We start from the raw sequence: 26452 nt of genomic DNA, 5'->3' as shown, positions 1-26452 counted from the left end.
GAACCCATGCAAAAAGTAAGATGTAATGGTTGGGGTGGTGGTGAAGACAGATGGGTTCCTGGGGCTCTCGCCAGCCAGTGGCAAGCCTTAGCCTAATTAGCAAGTTCAAGGCCAGTGAGAGACTCTACCTAAAAAACCAAGGTGGGCAGTGCCCCAAGAAACAATACCTGAGGATGACTTGTGGCTTCCATATACATGCATACACATGGCACATACATGCACATAAAAACTGGCATACATGTACACACACACACCAAAAAAATAGAGATGCAAATTCTAATAGAGGACAAGTAACACTTGGTAGTTTGGAGGCAGAGTCAGGAGATCACTGTGAGTTCCACACCAGCCTGGTCTACACAGCAAGCTTCAGGTCCACATTGTTCCACGTGATTTCAACAACAGCTCTATAGATTACTCAGTACTTTGAAGAAACTGCTTTTTCATTTTGACATGTTTAAGCTTTCCTATGTTTTAATGGTTTTTCTCCATGCATACAACTTTCAAAATTATTCAGCTCAAATGCCACCTCCTTCAAAAATCTTACTAAAGAATGATAGCAAAACGATTGTTCCCCTCCACTATACTTTACATATACATGTACACATGTGTCTTTGTATATTGACATATGCACAACTATATCAATATTATGTATATATACATATCATAATGTCCTTGAATTGTGATACATACTCAATTCTTATACTAGTATCTTAAATAAGGAGTAAGGGCCATATTTCATTCCTTATTGAATATCTCATTATAGCAATGCTTTAGATGGTACACTGAAGTAATATGAACTGTAGCATATATAAAGGTATTCATATGTGTACAATACAATATTCTAGTCATTAAAAGGAGGGTGAAATGCCTATGAAACAAAGAGGACTGACGGAGGCATGGGTGGGGAAGGCTTGTGTGGTATGGGGCAGCTATACTCATACTATATGCCGGCATGCCAAGGACCTTACGTAGCCCCTGTGCAACAAAATAAAGAGAAAACAAATTCTAAAATAGCAAGTACACTTAAATATCACAGTCTTGTAGTCAGACAAATGTTCTAACTTGTCACTTCCAGGAAGATTGGTATTTTAACGAGACAAACATGTTTGAAATGATATTGCTACAGAGAAGAAACATTGCTGTAAATAAATGACTGTAGTGTCTCCTATTGTTTCATCATAAAAAAAGGATGTTTTTAATTGATGCTATTCAGTCTGCATTTTCTTCTGCAAATTTTCTGCTGTACAGTCAGAATTGGAAACAGAATATAAGAAGCATGATTTCCTAGCACACAGTGTTCTAAGTAATAATAATGGTCCTTAACAATCAGACCCAGATATTCTGTTAACAAATATCACTCAGTTCATCTAGAAGATCGGACATATGAACAAGACAGTCACGTCCAATTCCACATGGATTCTGAGCTCAGATCCTGGATTTTGCACAGTTTACCTTGCGAACATGATCCGAGTGACATTTCACAAATTCCTGGATAAATGTTGCTACACTCTGCCAGGAGAAAGACAGGCTATGTCATGCACAGATCAATAATCGCACTGTGTTTCATCAACCTCAAAATAAAAAATGCTTCATCTGGCAAAAGCCATGGCCCTAGAGAATCTGACACATATAAACTGAATAGCTTACAACAGTTATGTACCACACAATCTACTGTTGTAAAGTAAAAGAAACTTTGGGGATGAGCAATGAAAACCATAGAGTTGTTTTCTGTGTTTTTATTACTAGAGGCTTGAACAACGATTATCCAAGGACAATGAGGCTATTTAAAATCCTTTAATTCCTGGCAGAAAAAAAATGGCCATTAGTTCACTGTTTCCAACCTTTTGAATAAAAAGTCTATAAACAATTATCAACAAAATACACATTTAGAAAAAACTGACAAACAAAGACATCAAAATAAGTATGTGAAATTTTAATGCAGATGCATAGAATCTGACACTTTTATAACTCAAAGGTTTGCTAACAGGTTTTGAGATGTGGTATCTATATGCTGGATTAACTAGCCTAAAAGACCAAGGCATTTGCTGACTGGGCCATGTTCCAGGTTCTCACACTTCACAAAAGTCTTTTATTTGAGGTTTGATTAAACTAATTTAAGATTAATTAGTTAATATAATGGAAAAAGAAATGTAAAAATGCAAATCCTAAAAATGGAACTGCTTTATTTAAGATTGCTGTTGCCCCAAAAGTCTGAGAATAAAATACGTTGTCACAGAATTTATCTAACTCAGAGTAGGGGAATCAAGAATTCTTCAAGAAATTGGTGAAGATAAAAATGTTAATTAAAGAAAAGCAGCACTGTACATTTGTAATACTCATGCTTACAGGCTGCATGTGAATCCTGTGATCATCCTGATAACGACAGTTGAGTTCTTAACAGCAATAACCTGGAGTTAAAATTGTTTTTCAGGTCATGGTTTAGAAGCCTCTCTTTTTATTTTTTAAGACACATTGTCTTAGTGTTTTTCCAATGCTGTGACAAAATGTAATGACCATGCAACTTACAAAAGAAAATGTTTAATTTGGGGCTCACACTTCCAGAGCTTCTAATTCACCTTCTCTGCTTCCTGTGTGCAACTGAAGATGTGCTCTCTCGGCTTACTGCTACAGATGCCTGCTCTACTGCCTGACTATGGACCCTCTGGAACCAGAAGTCAAAATAAACTCTTTCTTCTGTAAGTGGCTTCTGGACAGGGCAATAGACAAGTAACTAACATATAGATTTAGGTTGTGATCCTAAAGTTACCACTTTATATCCTGACCTTGGGCATCATATATTTCAACTCCAAGACTTAATTGCATTGCATACAAAACAATGGACACTCTCTTCTTTATAAAGCTTTATGATGAGCTAACAAAAAGAAAAAATAAAATACCTACAAATTAGGTCCAATAATCATTAAATAAAAGCTATCTGGTGTTTCTTTTAAACATCATAGAAGCTAAGAGCACAAAGTCGGCCACCAGACTGCTGAGTATAGAACACTGGTTTGCAACTTACAAGCCCATGGTGTTGGGTAAGTTATGATATCTATCTTAGTTTCTCCATTTGTACAAAAGGATCAGTTGAAGAGTCGACTTCATTGAATACATGTCTGAAATAATGACTAATTTATGTAATGAGCTTATAACAGCACTTGATACTTAACACATGTGAAAGTACTGGCAAATATTGTTTCTATTAAGAACACAGTGTAATATTTGAAAAAATGGATCCATCCACACAGACTGGAGGTCATGCGTGGTTTTGTGAAAGAGAGGATCCTTTACTATGACAGATGTTTGATGTAAGAAAACAAAAGATTATAAGGATAGGTTGGTTGAGCAAAACACAGTAAAGGATGTGAAAGATGCAGGCATGGGAACAGGTGCTCTCCCAATTGAGAAAAAGGAAAACCACACATTTAGGATAGAAGTTTGAGGAACAGTGAACGCAATTTGTGATTTTTTTTAGTGAATATTAATATAAAACACACATTAAAATACAGTCAAATTCATAATAAAGTGAGGACACTAAAGAACATAAAAATGGATAAAACAATCCCATTTTCAAAGTGTTTATAATATAAAAAGTGAATAGTTCTCGTAAGAGAACAACAGACAACTATCTACATACCACAAGAAAGAATGATTACTTGCTTCTCTTTCATCATCCAACACTGAAGCCTATCCAAATGCTAACAAAAGCAGCTGGCAGTACCTTGTTAGTGGGCTGAGAACACTGGCCAGGATGGTGGGAAGTGTGTCCACAAAAAGTCACTTTCCAATATGCTCATTATTTGTCATAGTCTACAGCCCACTAAAACTGAATATTTTATCATGAGAGAATTTTATTATTATTTATTAATACTACACCTAGAGTTACATCTAGCCACTGACAGACTAGTTCAAGCAAAATGAGCAAGAGACAGGAGAGTAGAACCTCCCTACAGCAAGACTCAGTGTCCTACTTTGAACATTCCATTCAACAACAGTATAATCCACTGCTTCAATTAAGTGTTCACAAAATGTTCAATATCAATTGCATTCTGGTACATAAAACAAACCTCAATGAAGGTAAAACCATAGAGTATCTGCCTATTATGAAATCAAATATAAAAAAACTGACAGCGGAGAGACAGAGGAATGTCTCCAAACACATTGAAGCTGAATAATATACTCCTCAGAATCCAAAAGTTACAGAGGAGGAGTTGGAGAAGAAGCTCTTAAAATAAGCAGAACTTAATAAAATGCCATATCTAAAACATACATATTCTGTATGTTTTAGTAGCAGTAAGTTTTGAAAAGGGCAATTCTAATAGTACACAGTTCATCTGAAAAGATGATTCTGAATGCCAAGATCAAACAGATACAGTAGTAAGCCAGCATGGTGGTCACACCCTCTATCCCAGGACTGTGGAGGCTGAGGAAGGAGGATCACCATGAGTTTGAGGCCTGATACACAGTTGTCTCAAAAACAAACCATCAACAGGAAGACTAGAATGAGCCCAAAGCCAACAGAAGCACAAAATTAAGTTATGTACTTGAGGAACACAAAACAGAAAAGCTGAAACAAAAAGGTAACTCTTAAAAAACAAAGACAAAATTAACAGGATGTTGGCAACATTAAAGAAAAAGAGAAAAGAGAAGATAGAAATCAGAAATACCATAGGGTAGCCATTAAAGAGTTAAGCAAAACACAGGAACAAGTAGTGTCACTGGAGTTAACAGAACAAAAAACATCCATAAAACTCACTAAATCAACAGGTCAACATAAGGGAAAATACCATGAGTATCTTAGGACACGACAAAGAATTATTAATCTAAACTTAAAATTCTTAAGAGTGTGGTGGCACACATCTTCAATATCAGCACGTTGGAGGCACAGACAGGAGGATCTCTGTGAGTTCCAGGCAGACACAGTGACACTCTGTCTCTAAAACAACAGCAAACAAAAACAAAGAAAGCCCAAATCTTTGTAGTTAAAAGTCCACAGAAAGTTAAGAAAAGAAGGTAGCTTTAACTTGGTATGTTATCTACTAAGAGCACACCAAAGCATATGTCACACATGGAGGTAGACCTTAAATACAGCAACCTACATACAATGCAGTTGCTTTATAAAGCAGTATATTAGTGATTTGTCTTTTAATTTTCTTTATATCATTTTGCAAGTGAAAAAGTATCCATAAGTTGCTTTATTGAAAATACACTCAATACATTTCTTTTTGCAAACACAGACATATATTTTATTAGTATACAGACTTATTTTCTTATTTAATAAATGGTAATAATATTTTAAAATTAATTCCTGTATGGTTGATAATAAGCCTTAAGTGTTGGATTTGTATGCCTATTTTATACCTGCATACCTAATACTGCAGATAAACTCCTCAGGTGATAGGCAACCCACAGAAAAAGTAAAGAGTAGATTAGGATGTAGCACACTTTCAATGTTTTTCAGAGTTGATTCATATTTTGATTATATGACTGTCATTACTCAAGTTGGAGCTTTATGTAAATGTCTAATGCAAAATGGCAGAAGTATGTTTGTTTATGACCATTTTGGAAATTCTGTTCAGAATTTTAAATTTTTCGTTTTTTAAACTCTAATCACTAATCCTAACAGCAATTTTAAAAATCAACTTTCTAACACAATACAATTCAATAATATCCTAATTTGAAACCAAAAATTGAAGAACAATGGTAAGCAAATAGTTTTAAAAGTCTTTGATTTTTGTAATTAAAGCATTGTGTTTTTATAAGTACAAAATCTTTATATGTACAATTAGAGCATTTAAATCATAGCACACAACAGCCTGGAGTCTGAGTCAACTTATTTAAGGCAGTACCCGCTGGTGTACCTCAGATCCATTACACTTTTGGTTTTTTAAGGTTTGGTGACTTCACATTCAGATACCTTTTGCTGTCACCAAATTGATAATGGCCTCCACATGCAGTTCTGGGACTCCATGTGGGATCATCAGACACAATTTAAGGAGACAGGATCTATATTAACACCTCAAATGTTTTTAAATTTGTACATATGTCTAACACAAATGGAAACTGAAATCACATGTAAAATAAAGTACTCGAATGTTCAATGTAGAGACCCATAGAGGTTTCCTAATGAGAACATACTCAGGGTCTGAGAATCTGCTTGCTTTATCCAGTAGGGTAGCATAAAGGGATGACTGGACTACAGATGTGGCTACCAGGTATTTGGAAGGGTCTGCACTTGGCTGTGCAGTATGCTCCAATCTAGCAAGGAGAGGTCTTTTGCCCTACCCCTTGGCATTGTTATAAAAAGCTCTTTTGAAGAGACAGAAGGGACCAGGATTTTAATCTAGGTCTTCTAGAAGCTATCTTGTGTTTCTGTCTGTCTCCTTTCCACTACCTTTCTATCTAAAAGTTTCTTTTTTTTTATGGTTTTTCAAGACAGGGTTTCTCCATGTAGTTTTTGGTGCCTGTCCTGGATCTCACTCTGTAGACCAGGCTGGCCTCGAACTCAGAGATCCAATTGGCTCTGCCTCCCAAGTGCTAGGATTAAAGGCGTGCACCACCACCGCCCAGTCTAAAAGTTTCTTATCCCTCCTCATAGGGACCCTTAAAAGGTGGGAGCTGGCTTCCCACAGTTCAACATATCTATTATAATGCAGTCTTAGAGTTCTCTTTACCTTTATTGTCTGTCTGCTGGTCTGAAATCGTTGATCAGATATCTGCTGTTGATGGAGGAGTTTCTCATTTGCTTCTTTATAGTCCTTAGCAGATGACTCTGCTGTTTTCTTGGCATTATAAAGCAAACTGTTTTGTTGCTGTAAGGCTATAATCCGCTCTCGTAATAAAATAGTGTTGCTACTGGATTTTTGGGCAGGTATATTTTTGCACTTTTCTCTGTTAACTAAGCAAAAATAATATTGCTCATAATTAAAAAAATCAGATTACATTTATAAAGACACTGTTAAAAAATCAGATTACATTTATAAAGACACTGTTAGTTTCTTATTACACTCTTACCTCTGGCAGGAACCACTGTATGTAAACTCTTCTGCATGCTTCCACTTTTCTTTTGAAAAGCCATTTTCTTGGTATTCTTATAATGAGAATTATCCTACATTTGAAAGTTCCAGAAAAAAATGGTTACTACTAAATGACATTGTCAAACAAATTCACATGTCACTTAAAGTATATTTAAGTAGACAAAATGTGTGGACAACAAAATTCTGTAATTGATTCCTTGATTATATCCTCAGAAATCAATCTGAATTTATATTTTAATATGTACAATAAATTTAATGCTGAACTATCAGGTAGAAGATATAGACACGAAATCAATTGAAAAGAAGAAGAATTTAACCTATGGACAGTTGTAAAAAGTAGGAATAAACAAAGCAAGGGCAATAAGACAATAAGACATGGCTAGTTAATATGCAGTCTCCAAAGCCTGGGTGCTTGGCTTGGAGGCTTCTCCTGTTCTGTTTGAATGTAGACATGAGAAGCGAAGGGCAAATGAAGCTCAAAGAGCAATAACAAACTTTTTCTTGCTTTCATGCTAGGAGAGGTGGCTCATATTTGGGAGACCAAGACAAGAAGATCACCTCAAGCTGCAGACCAGCAGGGCTCACATGGGGAGCTCCAAGCCAGCCTGGCTTCAGGGAGCTCAATGGGGGTGTCTGGTGTGACATCAGTCCCCCACTTTTTTCTCTGTCTCTTCCAGGAACCAGTGAAAGACTTCCTATCCCACTACATCTGGTAAACACTGTTTATTTTCCTGGGATTAGTATCTAAGAGTGTGACAACTGGATTGCAGTTATAGTTTGGTATAAGTGGTAGTTATAGTTTTCCAGAAACTATCAGGGAATTTTCTGGAATGCTACATTGTTGCATTCCAAAATCAAACCAGCAAAGCCTGAACTCCACTTCCTCTGCATCTTTGTCAGCTCTTGGGATTGTCATGTTAATTGAGCTGTCCTTTGTGATCCTAACCTGAATTTCCTGAAAGGCTAGTGATGCTGAACAACTTTTGTGTACTTATTTGCCACCCAGGTATCTTTTTGGGTGAACTGCCTGTTCATGCCTTGCCCACTCTCAATTGGATTACCCTATCTTTTATGGCTGGAGTTTGAGAGTTCTTTACATGACTCATCACGTGAAACCTTTATCAGATACTGGGCACTGGCCATGCTGTCTCACCTTTTAAACAGGAACTTTTGCTTTGCAAAAGTTAATTTTAATGTAATCTAACTTATGGATTTTGGATTGGTATCAGGTCTAAAAATTCTTTATTCATCAAACCCTAGTTCTGAAGATTTTTATCTTACATTTCCTTCAATGAGTTTTATAACTTAAATGTCACACTTGTATACATTATGCATCAAGTTAACTTACACATAAGATTTGAGGTTTAGGTATATATTCCTGGTTTTGCTTAGGAATAGACAACTGATTCTGCTATTTGTCAAAAAGACTGCCCTTCCTTAATTGAAATAGTCATTTCATCTTCATCAAAGATCAGTTGCTAAAAATTAAGCAGATTTGCTTCTAGATTCAGCATTTACTATGTGGATAATAAAGCTTCCTACCCTCTGAGGTGTATGGTATCATCCCAGTTTATAAAGGAAATATTTGGGGGAGTGAGGGTTTATGCTACCCTCTGTGGGGCAAATAAAAACCAGAATTTTCAGTTTTGTAATTTTTATTTGGATTTTTCAATATCTTTACTTCTTTGCTGAGACTCTTTATTAACAGGCTCTGTTTTTTTTCTTTCTTGTTGTAACCTGTCCATAATTACTCATTGAAGCACTTTATGGTGACAGTTGGTTTAAAAGGAATATCATACATATCATATACATCCTATCTAGTGTCAGGCTTTTGTCTTTTGTTGATTGATTTCTCTTATACAAGCTGCAGTATCATTTGTTCTTAATATGATGAGTGATTTCCACTCTGAATAGTTGGGGTATTGTGTGAAGACTCCTGATATTATTTGCATTTTGTTGGAATAGACTTCTCCAATTACACTGTTGAGACAAGAGGCACAACATCAATTATACAGGTGGAGAATGGAAGTCCAGTCTCTAGAGACACCATAGTTAAGAGGGGCACATCATTACTGCTTTGCAGGGTGGAAGTTCAGGCTCTGCAGTGGGCCTCTGCCTTCACTACTGAAGCTGGCAGACAGACAGTCTTGTTATTGCTCCCACCTGGCCTACTGTGACAACACAAGGAGGCTTGGAGGCTTGTTAGGTATGAGGCAATGAAAGCCATCTTCTGTGTGCTTGGCTCATGACATCACCTGCTAGGAAAGACAGGGGATCTCTCAGATGGTGACAGGTGTTCAGGACTTCTCTGTAGTCTCCATGTATAAACCCTCATCCCCCCAAATATTTCCTTCATAAAATGGGGTGATACCATACACCTCAGAGGGTAGGAAGCTTTATTATCACATAGTGAAATGCTGACTCTAGAAGCAAATCTGCTTAATTTTTAGCAACTGATCTTTGATGAAGATGAAATGACTATTTCAATTAAGGAAGGGCAGTCTTTTTGACAAATAGCAGAATCAGTTGTCTATTCCTAAGCAAAACCAGGAATATATACCTAAACCTCAAATCTTATGTGTAAGTTAACTTGATGCATAAGAAAGGGTCAAGGCTCCCCTGGGTCCTCTAACACTTTACCCAGATAGGAGGAGGAGAGATAAGAGCTGCCTCCTTACAAATGACAGCAGAGTCTAGGTATCCAAAAGGTCTTTAATGTTGGGGGTAGAAGCAGAGTTGTATTTTCTATGGTGTTTGGCTGATATAAGGTAGTTCTATAAAGTTTTCTGTCTTGCTAGGCTAACCCTCTCATCATTCTCTGACTGGAAAGAGCACAATGTAATTAGGAACTTTTATCATCTCTATTTATTACAGTTAACAGGTTGCAAGTGTATCAGTGTCTAAGCCAGCACACAGGGAACTCAGACAATTCAACACTATGTTGAACCTCAAGACCCAAGGTTCCCATCTAATTTTTTCCCTTTTCTTTCAAATTTCAGAGTAGTTTGTATCTCTATCTTCCTATCTACATAAGGGGAAAATTGATAAATTGGACCATATTAGAATTAATATGTTATTTAAAAAGCACCATCTAATAGGGCAAAAGGCATAGGAAAAGATACAAATATAAATGTTGACAGAGTCTAATATTTTTCAAATATACTGAAATATATATTATATGTAATATTATATATAATAAAATCCCATACCTGGCATATTCTATATAAAAGAAAAATATAGATAATTTGCTTATAAAATAGACATTAAAAAAAGCAGTTTAGTAAAGAATTACAAATGGTCGATAACCACAAAGAAAAGGCCCAATATCTCTCAATATCTTGGTAATCACAGAAAACCCTCGGTGATGAACCTCGAAACACACAAGTGGCTGAAATTAGAGTGTCTAACATACTAAGTGTACCTTGGAGATTTACATTAACACCTGGGGTGTGCAGAGAAGTAGTCTCATACTTAAGCAAGTAAAAAATGCCAACCATAATCTCAGAAACTCATCATCCAAGGAGCAGTAATTCATGTTTTAGTTTTACTACAGAAATGTCCACATTTATGCAATAAATGGAGTATACAAGAATATTCATTGCAACATTATTTGCAGAAAATCTGAAGAGTAACCTCTCAAATTCCAACAGTATATTTGACAATGTGTGGCACATTCAGACAATGAAATATTATTTACAGGACTAAAAATGAATGAACTCTGAGTGGTAGTGAAGAAGAGAAACCAGGCACCAGAGGCTTTCCGTGACCTACTTCATAAAGCCCCTGAGAAGGAACTTAATCATAACCCTAAAAAAGGAAGTGACTGAATTAAAGTCAAGACAATGGTTATTCCAGGGGTTGGTAAGGGAGTCTAATATTTTCCAAACACACTGGCTACAATTTTGTTATTTATTTTCTGTTAAAATCATGTGTAGTTTTAATCAAAGGGATTTACATTTGCTTGCCATGTCAATGAGAACTTAAGTTTCTTCTGTTTACAAACTCATGAGGCTGCACATGTATAATTACAACTAAACAAAACAGTCCATCAAGTAATGTGTAAAAAAATAGCACCAACAAAAAAGATTTAAAAATTTTTTTGTAAACTAGGGTCTCTCACTATGTAAACTAGGTTAAGCTGGCCTAATACTCTTGATCCTCCTGCCTCGGCCCCAAATAGTAATTTCTGTAGAAACTACCTATTTATCATTAGTCAGGTAGCAGGAGCACAGTAAGAATAAACAACTTTATTACAATGAAAGCTAAAAAAGCATAAATTTCTTATTATATTTCATATTCTTAAAAACAATTACAAGCTTATTACTAGTTTTTCATTATTTCCTTTGTCTGAGGTAAGAACACTTTAAGATTTATAAGCACAGTGTCTATTTTCATTTTATCTTACAAATATAGCAAACTGGTTTTGAAAATGATTCAAAAGTGAGTATTTTTACTGTCTATTTTCAAGAAGACCATTTTTAGGCATTCAAACGTAATCAACGGCACGATGTATCGATTTAAGTTACATAGAGAGGACAAAGTTAAGGACACGGCGTAACTACGCTAAGCTCAGTTACCTTCAAGGCCTTGCCCTCCTCCCGTGAGTCCGTCTGTACTGCCCTTTGCTGAGCACAGCTGTCTTCTGTTTCTTCAGTTTCTCTCTGGTCTCCACCGTCGTCTTCTTCTATAGGGCTTATCTTCTCAGATGTTTCCACAATAATTGTTCCCAAATTTGGAGAATGTGTCTCAGAATCACTGCTGTAAATAAAGGGGGGGTAATGAGGCTACAAACCCCAACAAAACACACTCACATATACACTTCTCTAAATTTGATGGCCAAATGGTATTCTACCATAGATCATCTACAAAGCTCTAAGTCTAGTTTAAGCACTCACTGGTTCTCGTCCATTTACACTTGTTCACAGACTTAAAGAATTTCATCTGGCCTCAAACCCCCGCTAGCACTACTGCAGCACTTCTGTGGAGAGCAGCACAGGAAGCGTGTGCTGCCTCTGTCAGAGTTTCTGAGGCAGGGCACACAGAGTTTAATTATTTCCTTTCAACAGAAAAATTTCCCACCAGGAATAAAAATTTTATCTCTTGGGCTTCTACCATGGGCTATAGTTTGATTCCTTATGATGGAAATAGTTCACCCATTAGGAACCAGGAGCTTTGGTCACGTGAGCGTTAAAGCCAATAAAATGGGGGAACCAATCTGAAAACACTGCCTTCTTGTCACTTGCGACATCTTAACAATTTGGAAAATGAAACCAAATAAGAACATGCTATTAGTGATGTGTTCAAGAGAAAAACAAATTAAGCCATGAAGAGATTAGACATTTTGAAGGTCATTTACTAGCCATTACAGACATGCAAATTAAAACATTAAGAGACCATCTCGCTCCAGACAGAATGGAAGTCATTACAAAAACAAATAACAACAAATTCTGGCAAGGATGTCAACAAAAGAGAACTCTCATATAATGCCTATGAGAATGAAAACTATTCCAAATCACTGGGGAAATCAGCATAAAAGTTCAAAAAATAAAACTAGATCTCCCATGCAATCCAGCTAGACCACTCTTGGGTACTTACCCAAAGGACTTCAAGTCAATACACCAAAGAAATCCTTGCATAATGTTCCTGCAGCACTACTCACAATAGCTAAGTTATGGAAGCAAACTGAGTGTCCATCAACACAGGAATGGATGAAGATGATGTATGTGATATAAAAGACACAGTGGAATTTTTTTCCACCAGGAAGAATGAAGTGTTGTTTGGAAGAAAATGGATGCAACTGGAGATAATCACTAAGTGATAAAGTCATTTTCAGAAAGACAAATCCCATGTTTTCTCTTATTCACAAATAAGGTTATACATAGATACATAAAAGCACATCTGACATGATAGCAGATGTGGTGGTTTGAATAAGAATGGCTCACACAGGCTCATATATTTGAATGCTCGTCACCAGGGAGCAGAACTGTTTAAAATGACTAGAAATATTAGGAGGGGTGACCTTGTTGGAGTAGATGTGGCCGTGTTGGAGTATCACTGAAGGTGGGGTTTGAAGTTTCAAAAGCAATGCCAGGCCCAGTCTTTCTCTCTGCCTGAGGATCAGAACATAAAGCTCTCAGCTTCTTCTCCAGGACCATACATGCCTGTATGTTGCCATACTCCCAGCCATGATGATAATGGACTAAGCTTCTGAAACTGTAAGCAAGCCTCTGATTAAATGTTTTTTGTTTTTGTTTTTTATAATGGTTACTCTGGTCATGGTGCCTCTTCACAGCAATGGATCAGAGACTAAAACAGAAGGTGTGATATTATTTAGGGAAACAACAGAAAGTGAAGGAGAAAATGGATGGAATATGCTCAGAGCATATTGGAGACTTATATGAAAAAAAATAACTCAGTACCATGTTGAATAGATATCCACCATTAAAAATTATTTTAAAAACAAAGAAATAGAAGTTTTAAGGGTGAGGAGGACATGAAAATAAGTTTCACATGGATATATTTGAACTATTTACGTGGATACATACTCCTTGAGACATCTTTAGGAAAAAAAAACTCATGGCTTGTTCTAATCATCCTAATGGAAATGATTTTGAGGTGTTTTACTGCCTTGGTCACTCTCGAACATGCGCTAGCTTATGCTGATATAAAAACATGACAAGAATTCAAATTCACATCCTAAGAACTGTCCACTAAGTGTTACTTAGAAGACCTTCTGAAGACTACAATTGTGTAAGTCTCTCTGGCATATCCATTCTAAAATAGACTCATACAGAATTTCTACATATAGACTATTAAATATCTTATTTCTTCCACAGTAGCCAAACAACTGGCATTTTGTACTCATGCAGCCTGATTTCTAGTCTTTTGTATAACTATATGTTCCCATTCTGCTAAGATCTCTGGGAATCATGATTCTAAATTGTATTTTCCACCCCTTATATTTGTACCTATTTTCTGCTTTTTGAGTGCTATTTTAATGACAAAGTTGATAAACAAGCTTTGTTAGGGTTCAGCTACACCATTAGTCAGTGTAATAGTGATTTAAAATAACAGAAGATGTGGGCAGGGCAACAGGTAAGGGGTACAGCACTTAGTTATGGTTCAGTCCTCAGTGCAGGGAGAGGGAGAGAAAAAAGACATAGATCAGCCTGATAAGAATGTCCTTGGAAGAACCCATGCAGACTTACAGAAATCAGCTGTGTGTGTGTGTGTGTGTGTGTGTGTGTGTGTGTGTGTGTGTGTGTAGGATATGTGTTATGTGTGCATGCCTGTGGAGGCCTGAAGTTTATATCCTGTGTTTTCCCCAGTTGCTCTTAACCTTTTTAGAGACAAGTTCTCTCACTGAGCCCAGAGCTCACCAATTGAATAAACTCTATGGCCAGTGAGCTCTAGGATCCACCTGTCTCTACAGCACCCCGCCTCCCCCATAAAAGATATAGCTGTGTGTCATAAAGCATGACCTTTTCATGGGTGCTGGGGATCAGGACTTGTGTGGAAGATTGTTTCCTGTCTGAGTCATTTTCCCAGTCCCAGATCTTCTTTTTAAAATATTTATGAATGGCTCTTTTTATAATGTATTGATGCCTTACTTAGGTTTGATTTAAACAATTTCTTCCTTCTGTCATATTTTTAAATGTCAGAATAGCAATTTACCAAATTTATAAATTCTTTCAATATTCTGAAATTCAGCATGTCTGACTCAGAACAGTAGACTCAATATACTTACTTATTCTGTTATTTTACTTATATTGATATTTCTATTTGTGATTTTCCCTCACTTTCTGTTTGTCCAAAACTTAGCAAGAATTCAATATGCAATGTCTAAAATGTGGAAAGTTATTACGATCAATCCATGTAAGTCTATTAAATAGGTAACAGAATTTATTAAGATATAAATTGGGGAAATACACTCACGAATACAGAACAGAGTAGACAGCTGAAGTTGTCCTCTGATATAACCAGGAGCGAATCCACCTCGAAGAAAGGACCAGGGAGAAGAGGCATGTGACCCTTCTCCCAGCTCCTTATAAGAGGTCACATACAACGGCAGAAAGCACTGCCTCCTTCAGGCCATACAGCCCAAGGTCATGGGCAGAGCAATTATCACTACAGAAAGTGGCATGATCATTATATTTAGTCATACATTTAGTGATAGAATCTATTGAAAATATCTCTTTGAGGTAGAATGGCTTTAGAGATGGGGCATTGTTTTATTGTCCTCCCATTTACTCCTTTTCAAAGAATGATTAAGTGTATACAGTGTTTCATGCATGCAGGATACACTCACTGATGAGGAAGTTCTATAATAATTAGCCCTGAGAAAACCCATATTCTAGGCAGAAAAAAGCAGACACTAAATACAATATGTTTGAAAGGTTATGCAGTGTGCTATAAGGTAAGAAGAGCCATTGGAAAACCAAAATAAGCAGAGGAAGAGGAAGAAATCCAGAGTCCAAGATGCAAAATGAAGACAAGGTTGCAGTTTGGAAGAGAATGGCCTCTGGGGCAGTCTTAGAGAAGGGGCATAAGTACATGGATGACTAAGAAATGCATGCCCCACAGAAGGCAGGGGCACAGCTCAACAGGAAGAAGTAGTACGTCAGGTAGCCAGATAGACTGGTTAGGACGTCCTGGTTAGGAAACTGGACAAATGATGAAATGCATGTCAGGTTGTAACAATAGAAGTGGCGAGGGCAGTCAGCGTGTTTTTAGAAGAAAGTCAGGATGATTTCCCAATTGATTGGACGTTGGGAATGAGGACTGGACTCAAAGATGATTCCAAGTTTTTGTTCATTGTAAGTAAAAGAACTGTCAAGATTTGTAAAGGAATTCTGTGTGGGGAAGCTCAGGGGTATGGTTTAGGAAATCAGACACAAAGTACAATGTTAAGCTGACTTTTAGCCTAATTAATCTTAAATTTAGCAGTGAGGCCTACAATGTTTATTTAAATTTAGGGGTGGTTGCAATGACAATATTAATTAAAGATTTAAGGATTGTATTAACAAAGTAGATTAATGTATCCAAGCATTCAAACTCCTAAAAACAAAGAGATGGGAGGGCGGGATGGGGGAAGAAAACAGTAAACAGCCCAGTCCATGACTGTCATGGTGCTGTGGCCAAGTTTCACTGAAGAAACTGGCGGTGTCAGTGCTCAGCACAGACAAAGCAGAGCATGGCAGAGTGTGGAAATCAACTCTATCAGGAGGCGTTGACAGTCAAATGAGGCGAGCATGGAACGCTGCCCTTCGCATTTGACAATATGGTCACAGAGAAAAAAGCAAATGATCTGGAAAAATGATGAGGTATAAAAAAATTGGAAATAAGGAATAAAGGATGCTTTGAGATTTTGCCACCAAGGCCTACAAGACACAAGAGACACAAGAGTAGTGACAGGTACAGCCAATCTTCTGATTTCCAGACATGGTTCTGATTCCATCTCAATTAGGGTAATAGATGTGACTAATATGGTGTCCCTCTCTGCTTACTGTGAATACAGTAGACTGAAGAGCTAAGTGGAAACAGTCCTAGCTACTGCCTCCACCAACAGCAGTGCGATTCCCAAGGGAATGTTATTCTGCCATGAGTAATAGGATCCTTGTTTTTCTGTTGTTGGGAAAAAACCAGAATGACAAACAGCAATATGGAGAGGAAAACATTTGTTTCAGGTTATAGGTAACAGTCCATCATTGAGGGAAGCCAGGCCTGGAACTCAAGGAAGAAGCCTGGGCCCCAAACCATGGAGGGCTCCTGATAACTGGCTTGCTCCCAGACTCACATTTGGCTGTCTTCCTTACATAACCTAGGCCCAACTGCCCAGGGACAGTACCACCCACAGTGGAATGGGGCCTCTTATAACAATTATAAATCAATAAAATGCCTCACAGACATGCTCACAAGCTAATGTGGTAGAGGCAGTTCCTCAACTGCAATCCCCATTCCCACTTGTCAGGCTGACAACCAAAATAAACCATTACAATCTTCAAGCTACTAAGCTCAAGGTCATAATGATGAGAAGCAAAATCTCCAGTGAGTTATTTGGTTAAATGGCCATAGAGGACAACTTTAACCTGTAAGATTTATCCTTGAAACTATGCATTGTTAGCAATGAAATAAAAAGAAATATTAATTAAAGATACTTCCTATACTCAATGTCTTCTAGCTGGTGCCATAGCATATCCACTGTTCTAAAATGTGGTAAGACCAGAAAATTCCTTGATATAGTTCATTATCACATGCTAGCAAATGTCTTCAACTCTGTGGAATGTTATATAAAATATCATAGGAATATACATGCAAGTCCAATGATGGTGGCATTTACAAAAGTCTACAGGAAAATACATGCACAAAACAATTATCTGTTATCAGGAAACAACTTGACGCCACTTATAATGGAAGAGGTTCAATGTAATCACCTAGAGGCTAAGGGGCTGGCTATCTCCAATGGAGAACACTGCCACATTGGGGGTTTGAATGAGTTTCTGTTTAACATTAAATGTCAGTAGTCAGGTGGGGGTTAGTAAGAAGCCAGTTGTCTTGGACTCATGCAAAGCTGGGGCCTCTGCTGCTACAGCTAGCTAGTCTGTTCATTCCATAAAGCAGAAACACCTGGAGAACAGGCAAGAGCCACATGATGGGCACTCTGCTCCCAGGGGTAGGGCTGACCCTGTTCCAAAAGTTCCATCTAACTAACTAACTAACAGACTTTCACTACAGTTAAGAACCAAGGAAGAGATCATAGTGCCTTGTTTTAATATAACTAGAAAAGATACAATTCAAGGCATTTTAGTTACTTTTCTGTTGCTGTGAAGAAACACAGCAAGGTAACTTATGGAAAAAAAAGCATTTAAATGGGGACTTGCTTAGAGTTCAGAGGCCAAGGCCATGACTGTCATGGCAGAGAGCATAGTGGCAGACAAGCAGCTGGCATTATGGTGCAGGAGCAGGAGCTGCAAGCTTACATGTTGAGACAACCGCCATGAGGTGGGGGGTATGAGCATGCTAACTGGGAATGTCCTGGGCTTCTGAACCCTCAAATGCCCACTCTCACTGACATGCCACCTTCAACAAGGCCACACCCTCGCCTTATCCCTCCTGCTGTCCTCTCAATGATCTTTATAGACGCTCCAAACAGTCTCCTTTCTGCCTCTGTATTCCATATAGTCCTGCGTTTGCTTTCATCTGGCACACACAGTATGTCCATGAATATATACAAATAATAATTTATATGTAAATACATATGACACACTTCCTCCAGTGCCGTCTCGTCTCCCCTCTTCCTGTCTGTAGACCTCTTCATTGCTCCTCATATTCCCTATCATACTTCCATGTCAGAGAGATAGCTACAGACAGGCAGACAAGAGTTTACATTTTAATCCATAGTCCTCACGTTAGAAAGCAGTCCTTGTCTTTCTCAATCTGGCTTATGAACTTCTGCTCTTCTTCCTTCATTGTAACTGAATGAATGTGGTGGTGGATAGTTGATACTGTCTATTGAAGGGCTGCCTCCATCAGACTGGCCTGTGGTTTGCTGTGAGATATTTTTTTGATTATGGAGGGGGAAGGGCCCAGGCCACCACGGACAACCACATCCCTAGGCAGGTAGACCCTGGTGTATAAGCCAGCTGGCTGAGCATGAGTCAGTGAGTGAGTTGGAACAGCACTGCTCTATGGTCTCTGCTTCAGTTCCTGAAGTTCTTGCTTGTGACATTCCTCAGTGTTGGACTGAGACCAGAAGGGTCAAACATGTAATCCACCCCCCTTGTTTTTCTGAAGCTGCTTTTGGTCAGAGTTTTTATCATGCAAAAGCAACAAGAATAAACATGTTCTTATAAACTGTATGAAATAAACAATAGGTGATGATTATATAATGTCACTGTATATTATATACATATGACTAAGTTCCATTTTTCTTAGTATCCAAATAATCTTCTTACACTATATGTCTTAGGGTTTCTATTGCTGAGATACAGTACCGTGACCAAAAGCAACTTGGGAAAGACGGGACTTATTTCATCTTAGGGCTCTCAGGTCACACTCCTTTGTTGAGAGAATTCCAGGCAGGAACTAAAGCAGAGGGTATGGAGGAATGCTGCTTATTGGCTTGCTCCCCATAGTTTGCTCAGCCTGCTTTCTTATACATCCTGGGACCACCTGCCCAGGTGTGGCACTGTCCACAGTGAGCTGGGCCCTCCCACATCTATCATTAATCAACACAATACCCTACAAGACTGACAGGCCTATAAGTAATCTGACAGAAACATATTTTTCAACTGGGTCCTTTTTCCCAGATAACTCTAGCCTATGTCAAGTTGACAAAAAACTAAGGACCACACTACAGAAAACTACAAGAAATAGACTCTTGTGAATGTCTGTGATATTCCACTGCATAATTTCTAATGTGTGAGAATTCTTTGCAGCTAAATAGTTTCTGAGACTATTCTGCCAAGCAGGAAGTGTAACAACATCACTATACCAAAATGAGTTACACTGCTGAACAACGTAGATGATATTCTTATATTTAAAAAATACAGTGATATTTCTTCAAAACATATGGCTTTATGAATATGCACTGATACGATGAAATTGAAATTGAATATATTACCTAACTTTTATGTATTTATCAATATACATAGACTCAGACATAAATAAACTATACCAATATATTATGAAAAGTACAGGGGTATTATATTGTTGAGGTACAGATTGCAGCTGACACTAGATTTTCCTTGAAGATATGGATAAATATTTAGTGGATTCTGAGTTAGGTACTATTTTGTTTACAACCGCTTGTGAGACTAGGGAAGAAAAAATTGAGAAAATGTAGAAAGAAAGAGAAAATACAGGTTTGATCTTCTGGCTTTGCCTTCATAAATAAGTTTTTTTAAAATCTCTCTCTCTGTATCTCTCTCTCTGTCTCTCTCTCTCTCTGTTGCATAAATTTCTAAATGGCCTTTTAATAAAAAATCCCTGAGCCAGATATTGGGGTAAATGCTGAAATATCAGAGAGATAAAGGAACAAGTCACTGCCATGTCTCACCTCACCAACTCCACGAATCTTCTGACTGAATGTCTCTGAGTCCTCAGCCAAAAGGGGTCCAGCTGAAAAGGCTCCAGCCGAAAAGCCTTAGTTCTTGTCTCCTCACACCTTATATACCTTTCTCCACCCACCCATATCACTTCCTCCCTAGTGCTGGGATTAAAGGAGTGTGACTCCCATGTGCTTGGATTAAAGGTGTGTGCCACCACTGCCTGGCTCTGTTTCTCTCCTTGACTGAATCAATCTCATGTAATCTAGGGTGGCTTTGAACTCACAGAGCTCCAGATCTCTGCCTCCCAAGTGCTAGGATTAAAGGTGTGTTTAATCTAGTGGCTTGCTCTGTTCTCTTATCTTTAGCAAATTTTATTAGGGTACACAATATATCACCACCTCTCTCTCTCTCTCTCTCTCTCTCTCTCTCTCTCTCTCTCTCTCTCTCTCTCTCTCTCTCTCTCTCTGTGTGTGTGTGTGTGTGTGTGTGTACATGTACACATATATGCCATAATGCACCTGTGATGATCAGAGAACTCTCTGTCTCTGTCTCTCTCTCTCTCTCTCTGTGTGTGTGTATGTGTGTGTGTGTACCCATGTGCACTTGCATGCCATGATGCACCTGTGATGATCAGAGGACTCTCTGTTCTTTCTCTCTGTCTCTGTGTGTGTGTGTGTGTGTGTGTGTGTATGTGTGTGTGTGTGTGTACCCATGTACACTCGCATGCCATGATACACCTGTGATGATCAGAGGACTCTGTGTGTGTGTGTGTGTGTGTACCAATGTGCACTTGCATGCCATGATGCACCTGTGATGATCAGAGGACTCTCTGTTCTTTCTCTCTGTCTCTGTCTCTGTCTCTGTGTCTGTGTGTGTGTGTATGTGTGTGTGTGTGCATCCATGTGCACTCACATGCCATGATGCACCTGTGATGGTCAGAGGACAGTTCCCAGGAGTTGGTTTTCTCCTTCCCCCACTGTAACGTCATCAGGCTTGGTACAGCAGCATCTTTACACAGGGAGCTATCTCACTTGACCCATAAACATGCCTTTATAGTTTCTTTACCTGCCTAAAGACTAGGAACTTCATTTTATAATCATTTAAAACGTTTTCCAAACCTACCAGCACACTGGAACCAGGTAACAATCTTCAAATAAAACGGATGCTTCTAGTCCACCTCAAACAGTAGAGTAACATTGGTTTGGAATGTTTGAGCTTGGAACCTTTTATAGGACCTCTCTGTTATTATAATGTGCAAACAGTTGCTCAGGCTCAGAAAACAATTCTACAAGCTATGCCATTTTGCCATTGGGAAAACGTTGATATAAAGAGCATCAGGACACCTGAGAAACAGGCTCAGAAACAAGGTTTCTTTTGCCTTTCTTTCCTCTTTCCTACTCTTTATTTTCCCCCAAAGCAAAATGGCATAAACCCAAGTAAGGACAAACAGTAGACCACTTGTGCTGGTTTGGATGAGAAATGTCCCTCACAGTATTGGGTTGGTGGCACTGTTGGTGAGCTTCAGGTGGTGCAGCCTTTCTGGATTAAGTTCTGTCACTGTGGGTGGACTTTGAGAGTTGAAACCTCATATCACTTCCAATCCACTCTCTGCTTTGTGCTGTCTGTCAGCTGGCATGCTGTCCCCACCATAACGGATTCCAACCCTCTGCAAGCATAAACAACATTAAACTCTTTCTTCTATAAGTTGCCTTGATCATGATGTTTTATCAAGCAATAGAAAAGTAATTAATACAGACCCTTTTCTCCAAAGCAAGCATAAAATATAAACTTACTCTAACCTATGCCTGCTTCTCAGGGAAATGAAATCTCCTCATCTACCATGCTCAGTAAGAGAAGACCCCCAGTCCATAAAAGACTCGCTCTGCCCAGGAAGGAGTGCCATGCAGAGGCTTAGAACACCCTGAACAGAATGACGCCACGGAACCTCTCCTTCTTGGCCCTTTGCTCTTATTTTGGGCATTATATAGCTACATGTCTTTTTATCTACATTATTATAGAACTGTCCATTTTTCATGAAAGCTAAGCATTAAAATGGAAACTTTCCTCCAATTCTTTGGGCTTTCATTCATCTTCCACTGTCATGTAAAACTTTGAAAAATAAATGTGCTCTTTTTCTCTGGTATTTCTTTTGCTACAGGAATGTGAGCCATGCTACTTATGAGGGCAAAGAAAGGCATCACCTCTCCCCCCCCCAACCCCCACACAGAAAAGTTCCCATTATGTTTTAAGGTCATTTTCATTTCTATGCCTGTTGCTAAGAAAAATATCCCTAGTCATCCCACATCTAAAGCAGAATACTGAAGAAGAGCTTAAAACAAACAAAACTAGAGTGAATCAATGTAGGTATATATTATTATGAAAAAGAAAGAAATTTTAAAACCACAGCCAAGTGGACAACTTGTTAGTAACTCTAACAATGAACGTCTTTATTGCACAGGTATAAATAAGAGGTGCTGCTGTTCCTTTGCTTCTATGCTTCAAGTGTATATATGAGTGTACAGCCAGGTGTAAGACCAGGAAATGTACAGACTTCTAGTATTCACTTTTTGATATTCAAGGGGGGCTAAACAACTCAAGAATACAAATCTATACAACTCTTAAGTAAATTTTAACTTCCATCCAGTTAAAGTTTGTACAATGACTTTCCATAATACACACATGAAATAATTAGTAAAGATGGTTCTTAATTTAAAGGCTGTTAAACAGATTGTAGACATCTGGTAACAAGCTGAAATGGGTCATTCAAAATTTATCTAACTAAATTAAGGGGGAAAAATGTTTCTCCTCCCAGGTTGGCATGTCACAAGATAACTAAACCGACTTAGTAGGCTTGCCTGGGAATCCTTAGCTGTCAGTGGTGAATATGCAAAGGGCCAGCAAATTAAATCAACCTGCCAAACTGTCAATTTCAAGCCTCATGACTGCATGAAAATAGCATCACTGGAAGAAATCAAGCATTGCCTTCTTTTGGGTTTCCTGGCACCTATTCAAATACTCATGCAGTTGTGGCTAATTTTGCATGCAAATTTCAGTCAATAAGCTCAGAACAAGACCTCCCAAGATATTTCAAAGGCTCTGACAGTATTTTTTCTGAATACCAAATCGACAGTAGTTGAAATTCAATCTCCATTTGCCAGTGCTTTACATATGCACACTGTCCCCACCACAGAGCTAAGTTAATGAGAGCCTTACCTGCCTTCACTCACATCTTCCCAGCCGTCCTTGCTGAGGTTCTCAAAGTGGCTCATAACCTTGATGGAGTGATTGAGAACAGTGTGGTGGCGACCCACAGAGATCTTTCTCTTGGCGGCTTTAAATTTCACCTTGGTAGTGGTTGTCTTGCAGTCACACTGCCGGGCTCTCACATCTGCGGTAGCCATTGCAGATTTAGCTCGGTCTGTGGGATGGTGCACTTTCTCCCCTGGACTCACCGCCTCTTCCTTTTCATTTCTCAAAGCCTTAGTGTCTGCCACCTGTTTCCTCAGGGTGGTGACTTCCCTCTCCAGCTCAGTGATTTTGCTCTCAAGTTCACCTCTGTCGTCTTCTACATCTTTACTCACCTTCAGTAGGTGCTCTAGCTCTCTTTCTCTCACCTCGGAATCTTCTTGATAGTGTTTTAACTGGGATTTTAAGAAATCGTTGTCTTTCTTTAATTTCTTATTCCCCTCTTTTAATTTTCTTGACTTTTTCTCAAAAGACTTCAGCCGATTTTCCAACTCAATGACCTAAGCAAGAAAGTTTAATTTATTCCTTTAAAACTTAAAACCATAATCTACTTCATATCATTTCTAACTGATGAAAGAAAGTTACGTTTAGCACAAGGACAAAATGAATCTAAAGCACTTAATTTCTAAATAATTCTAAGGTGATGTAGATGACTACATTCAGAAATGCAATAATGCACCTGCTGGATAAAGGACAGATGGTAGAAGAAGTTAAAATCCTCTGTAAAGTGATACAGAACTATGGATGTCAATGAGCTGCAGCATGCTCTAAGACTGTAGGTGCTTCAGTGAAAAGAAATAGTTTCAGAAAAATAAACTGTTTATAGAAATAGCTTTAAAATAGGTTCATGGAGAAACTATTATTAAACACTTGACAAACACATTAGAAAGTGATGACAAAATAAATAACCTGTAACAGTTTTATTTCTAAATTAGAAAAGTACCATTTTAATTCTCATGTGATCCTTATTTCAGACAATAAAATATTTTTAAAAATAATAATGTTCAACCATCTAAAATTATAAGAAGGTTGCTTATAAATAAAACATTTCCACTCATTCCAAAAAGTATTGCTCCTGTTGTAGGACACAGCGATGTTCAAATACACTCCAGGCCCTATGAATCAACAGCCATTGGAAAGACACACACTTGCACATCTTAAAGTAATACATGATAGGATGTAAATGCTGTAGGTCTAAACAAATGCAACCCTTATGGAAGGAAGCTCGGATTTAGAACTTGAAAATCACAAGAGTTGTTATTTGAAAAATAACATTTTACTATTTTTCAAGATGGTTTGATAAGTGTAACTGAAACAGAAACTCGACAACTGCTTTCGCAGAGAAGCACTGCCTCTCCACGTGAGTCCACAAGACACCAGCAGCAGAGGACATGGCAGCCACGCCTTCGTTTGCATTTCTATGTTGGCTCAAGAGACAGAGGAGTTATTGTCTATACTCTTACCCACAGAATCATCTAGAATTCCACAAAGAGCCACAGTGTCAGATAACTCCATACTTCCAACTGAGGACAGCATTCCACGATTTCAAAAGGCTGCATTCTCAGGGAGTAACAGACTAACGATTTAACACTTTATTGGACCTCCTTGATGATGGCTGTGAGCTGACATAATAATGGGAGGACCACACCTTGACCAGGACTGATTAATTCCCACCTTCTATTTTAAACTACACCTAGAGATCATGGCAGTACATACATTACGGACTCTAGGAGAGACATGTCACTGATGCCCTTCATTCGCTCCTTTCAGTAACGTGTCTTCATGGCTGGAGAGACAGCTCGGTCAGTAAAGTACTTACCTCTAGCAGGAAGGTCTGAGTTTGATTCCCAGAATTTACATCCCCCAAATCAGGGTGTTCTAGAGCTGGGGAGGCATGGACGGGTGGACTCCTGCATCTAACTGAGCAGCTAGCCTAGCTTACTTGACCGGTGAGTAAATTTCAGGTTAGTAAGAGACCCCGTCTCAAAAAGAACCCAAAAGGTGGATTGTGCCTGAGGTGGTCTCAGATCTCCACAAGTATACATAAGCACACACCACACCACACACATAGGAATATGCACATGTAAGAAGGAAATTCAGATGGATCTGATCTGAAGTGAGAGGCTACTCAGGACATGAAAGACATAAGGCTGCAAGCTCAAGGCCAGCCTGGGCAAAAGAATGAGTTCAAACCCAGCCCGTGCAAATTAAAAGACCCTGTATCAAAATAAAAAGTATATGTGTGTGTATGTCTATATACATACATATATATGTGAATATAGACATATATATTTATACACTTGAAACCATTTCATTGAACCTGATAATATATTTTGTAAAAAGAAATAAATTGAGACGGATGCTAAAATTTGAAAGCAGCATTTTACTATCAATGATAGTAGTGCTGTATTGTGACTACAGGTTGACATAGACTATCCTATTAAAACACAGAAAACTATACTATATGTATTATATATATGACTGGGCAAATTGTTGGTGGTAGGTGACTTGCCTACCTTAATGCCATATAATATAAACATTAATTAGTTAAAAGTAATAAATTTAGCCATGAAATTTTCAGAAGATGACTGACACAACTGCGTAAAGCTAATATTAAAAAGTAAGAAATTAATATGCTAATTTGATTCCAGTTCAATGAAAATAATTACTGTTCTTTTTCTGGGCCTAAATGCATTTTTGTACCTGTAACGTTAGTTGTCAGTTGTAGAGGGCAGATAGAAATCAGTTTCTATCGGCTTTCTCCTCTAGAAGAATAGTCTCAGAATAGGAATCTATACAAAGAAAATTAATACAAAACAGTGAAGAAAAATACTATTTTGAAACAAAGCCAGTCCATCAGTACGAAGTGTAAAATATCCCAGCTGATGGTACACTGATGGCATCAGGTTTTCACCCTTTTTCAAGATGAATGGATGTGACCCTCTCTCATTCTCTCACCTATGACATTAACCTGGCATATGTCATTCAGTAGTGCTGATGTGACATCCTTTGTTACAGGACAGTGGCAAGAAGTTCATGAGAAGTCCCAGTAAGTCTATCCACAGGTACAAGAAATGAAGGTAGTAAAGTGAAGTTGTTCATATATGTTTACATTTTCAG

At 38.1% G+C, this 26452-nt stretch overlaps 1 protein-coding gene across 6 annotated transcripts in view; it reads right to left on the bottom strand.

Moving 5' to 3' along the window:
• Positions 1–26452, bottom strand: part of Cntln (centlein) — a 254855-nt gene that overhangs the window by 52284 nt on the left and 176119 nt on the right. For 4 of the 6 annotated variants that reach the window (XM_059254498.1, XM_059254499.1, XM_059254501.1 and 1 more), the window contains exons 15-18: positions 23300–23832; positions 11615–11795; positions 7015–7108; positions 6675–6898 (exon numbers count right to left, since the gene is read on the bottom strand). In XM_059254498.1, coding sequence (XP_059110481.1) covers positions 6675–6898; positions 7015–7108; positions 11615–11795; positions 23300–23832 — 1032 coding nt within the window. The remainder of the gene's footprint in view (positions 1–6674; positions 6899–7014; positions 7109–11614; positions 11796–23299; positions 23833–26452) is intronic. The other 2 variants (XM_059254500.1, XM_059254503.1) reach the window with 1 other exon arrangement.

The sequence above is a fragment of the Peromyscus eremicus genome, chromosome 2 (genome assembly GCF_949786415.1).
Source record: "Peromyscus eremicus chromosome 2, PerEre_H2_v1, whole genome shotgun sequence".
Taxonomy (NCBI): domain Eukaryota; kingdom Metazoa; phylum Chordata; class Mammalia; order Rodentia; family Cricetidae; genus Peromyscus; species Peromyscus eremicus.
Note: the sequence above shows the minus strand (reverse complement) of the source record. Positions and strands in the feature narration are given on the sequence as shown.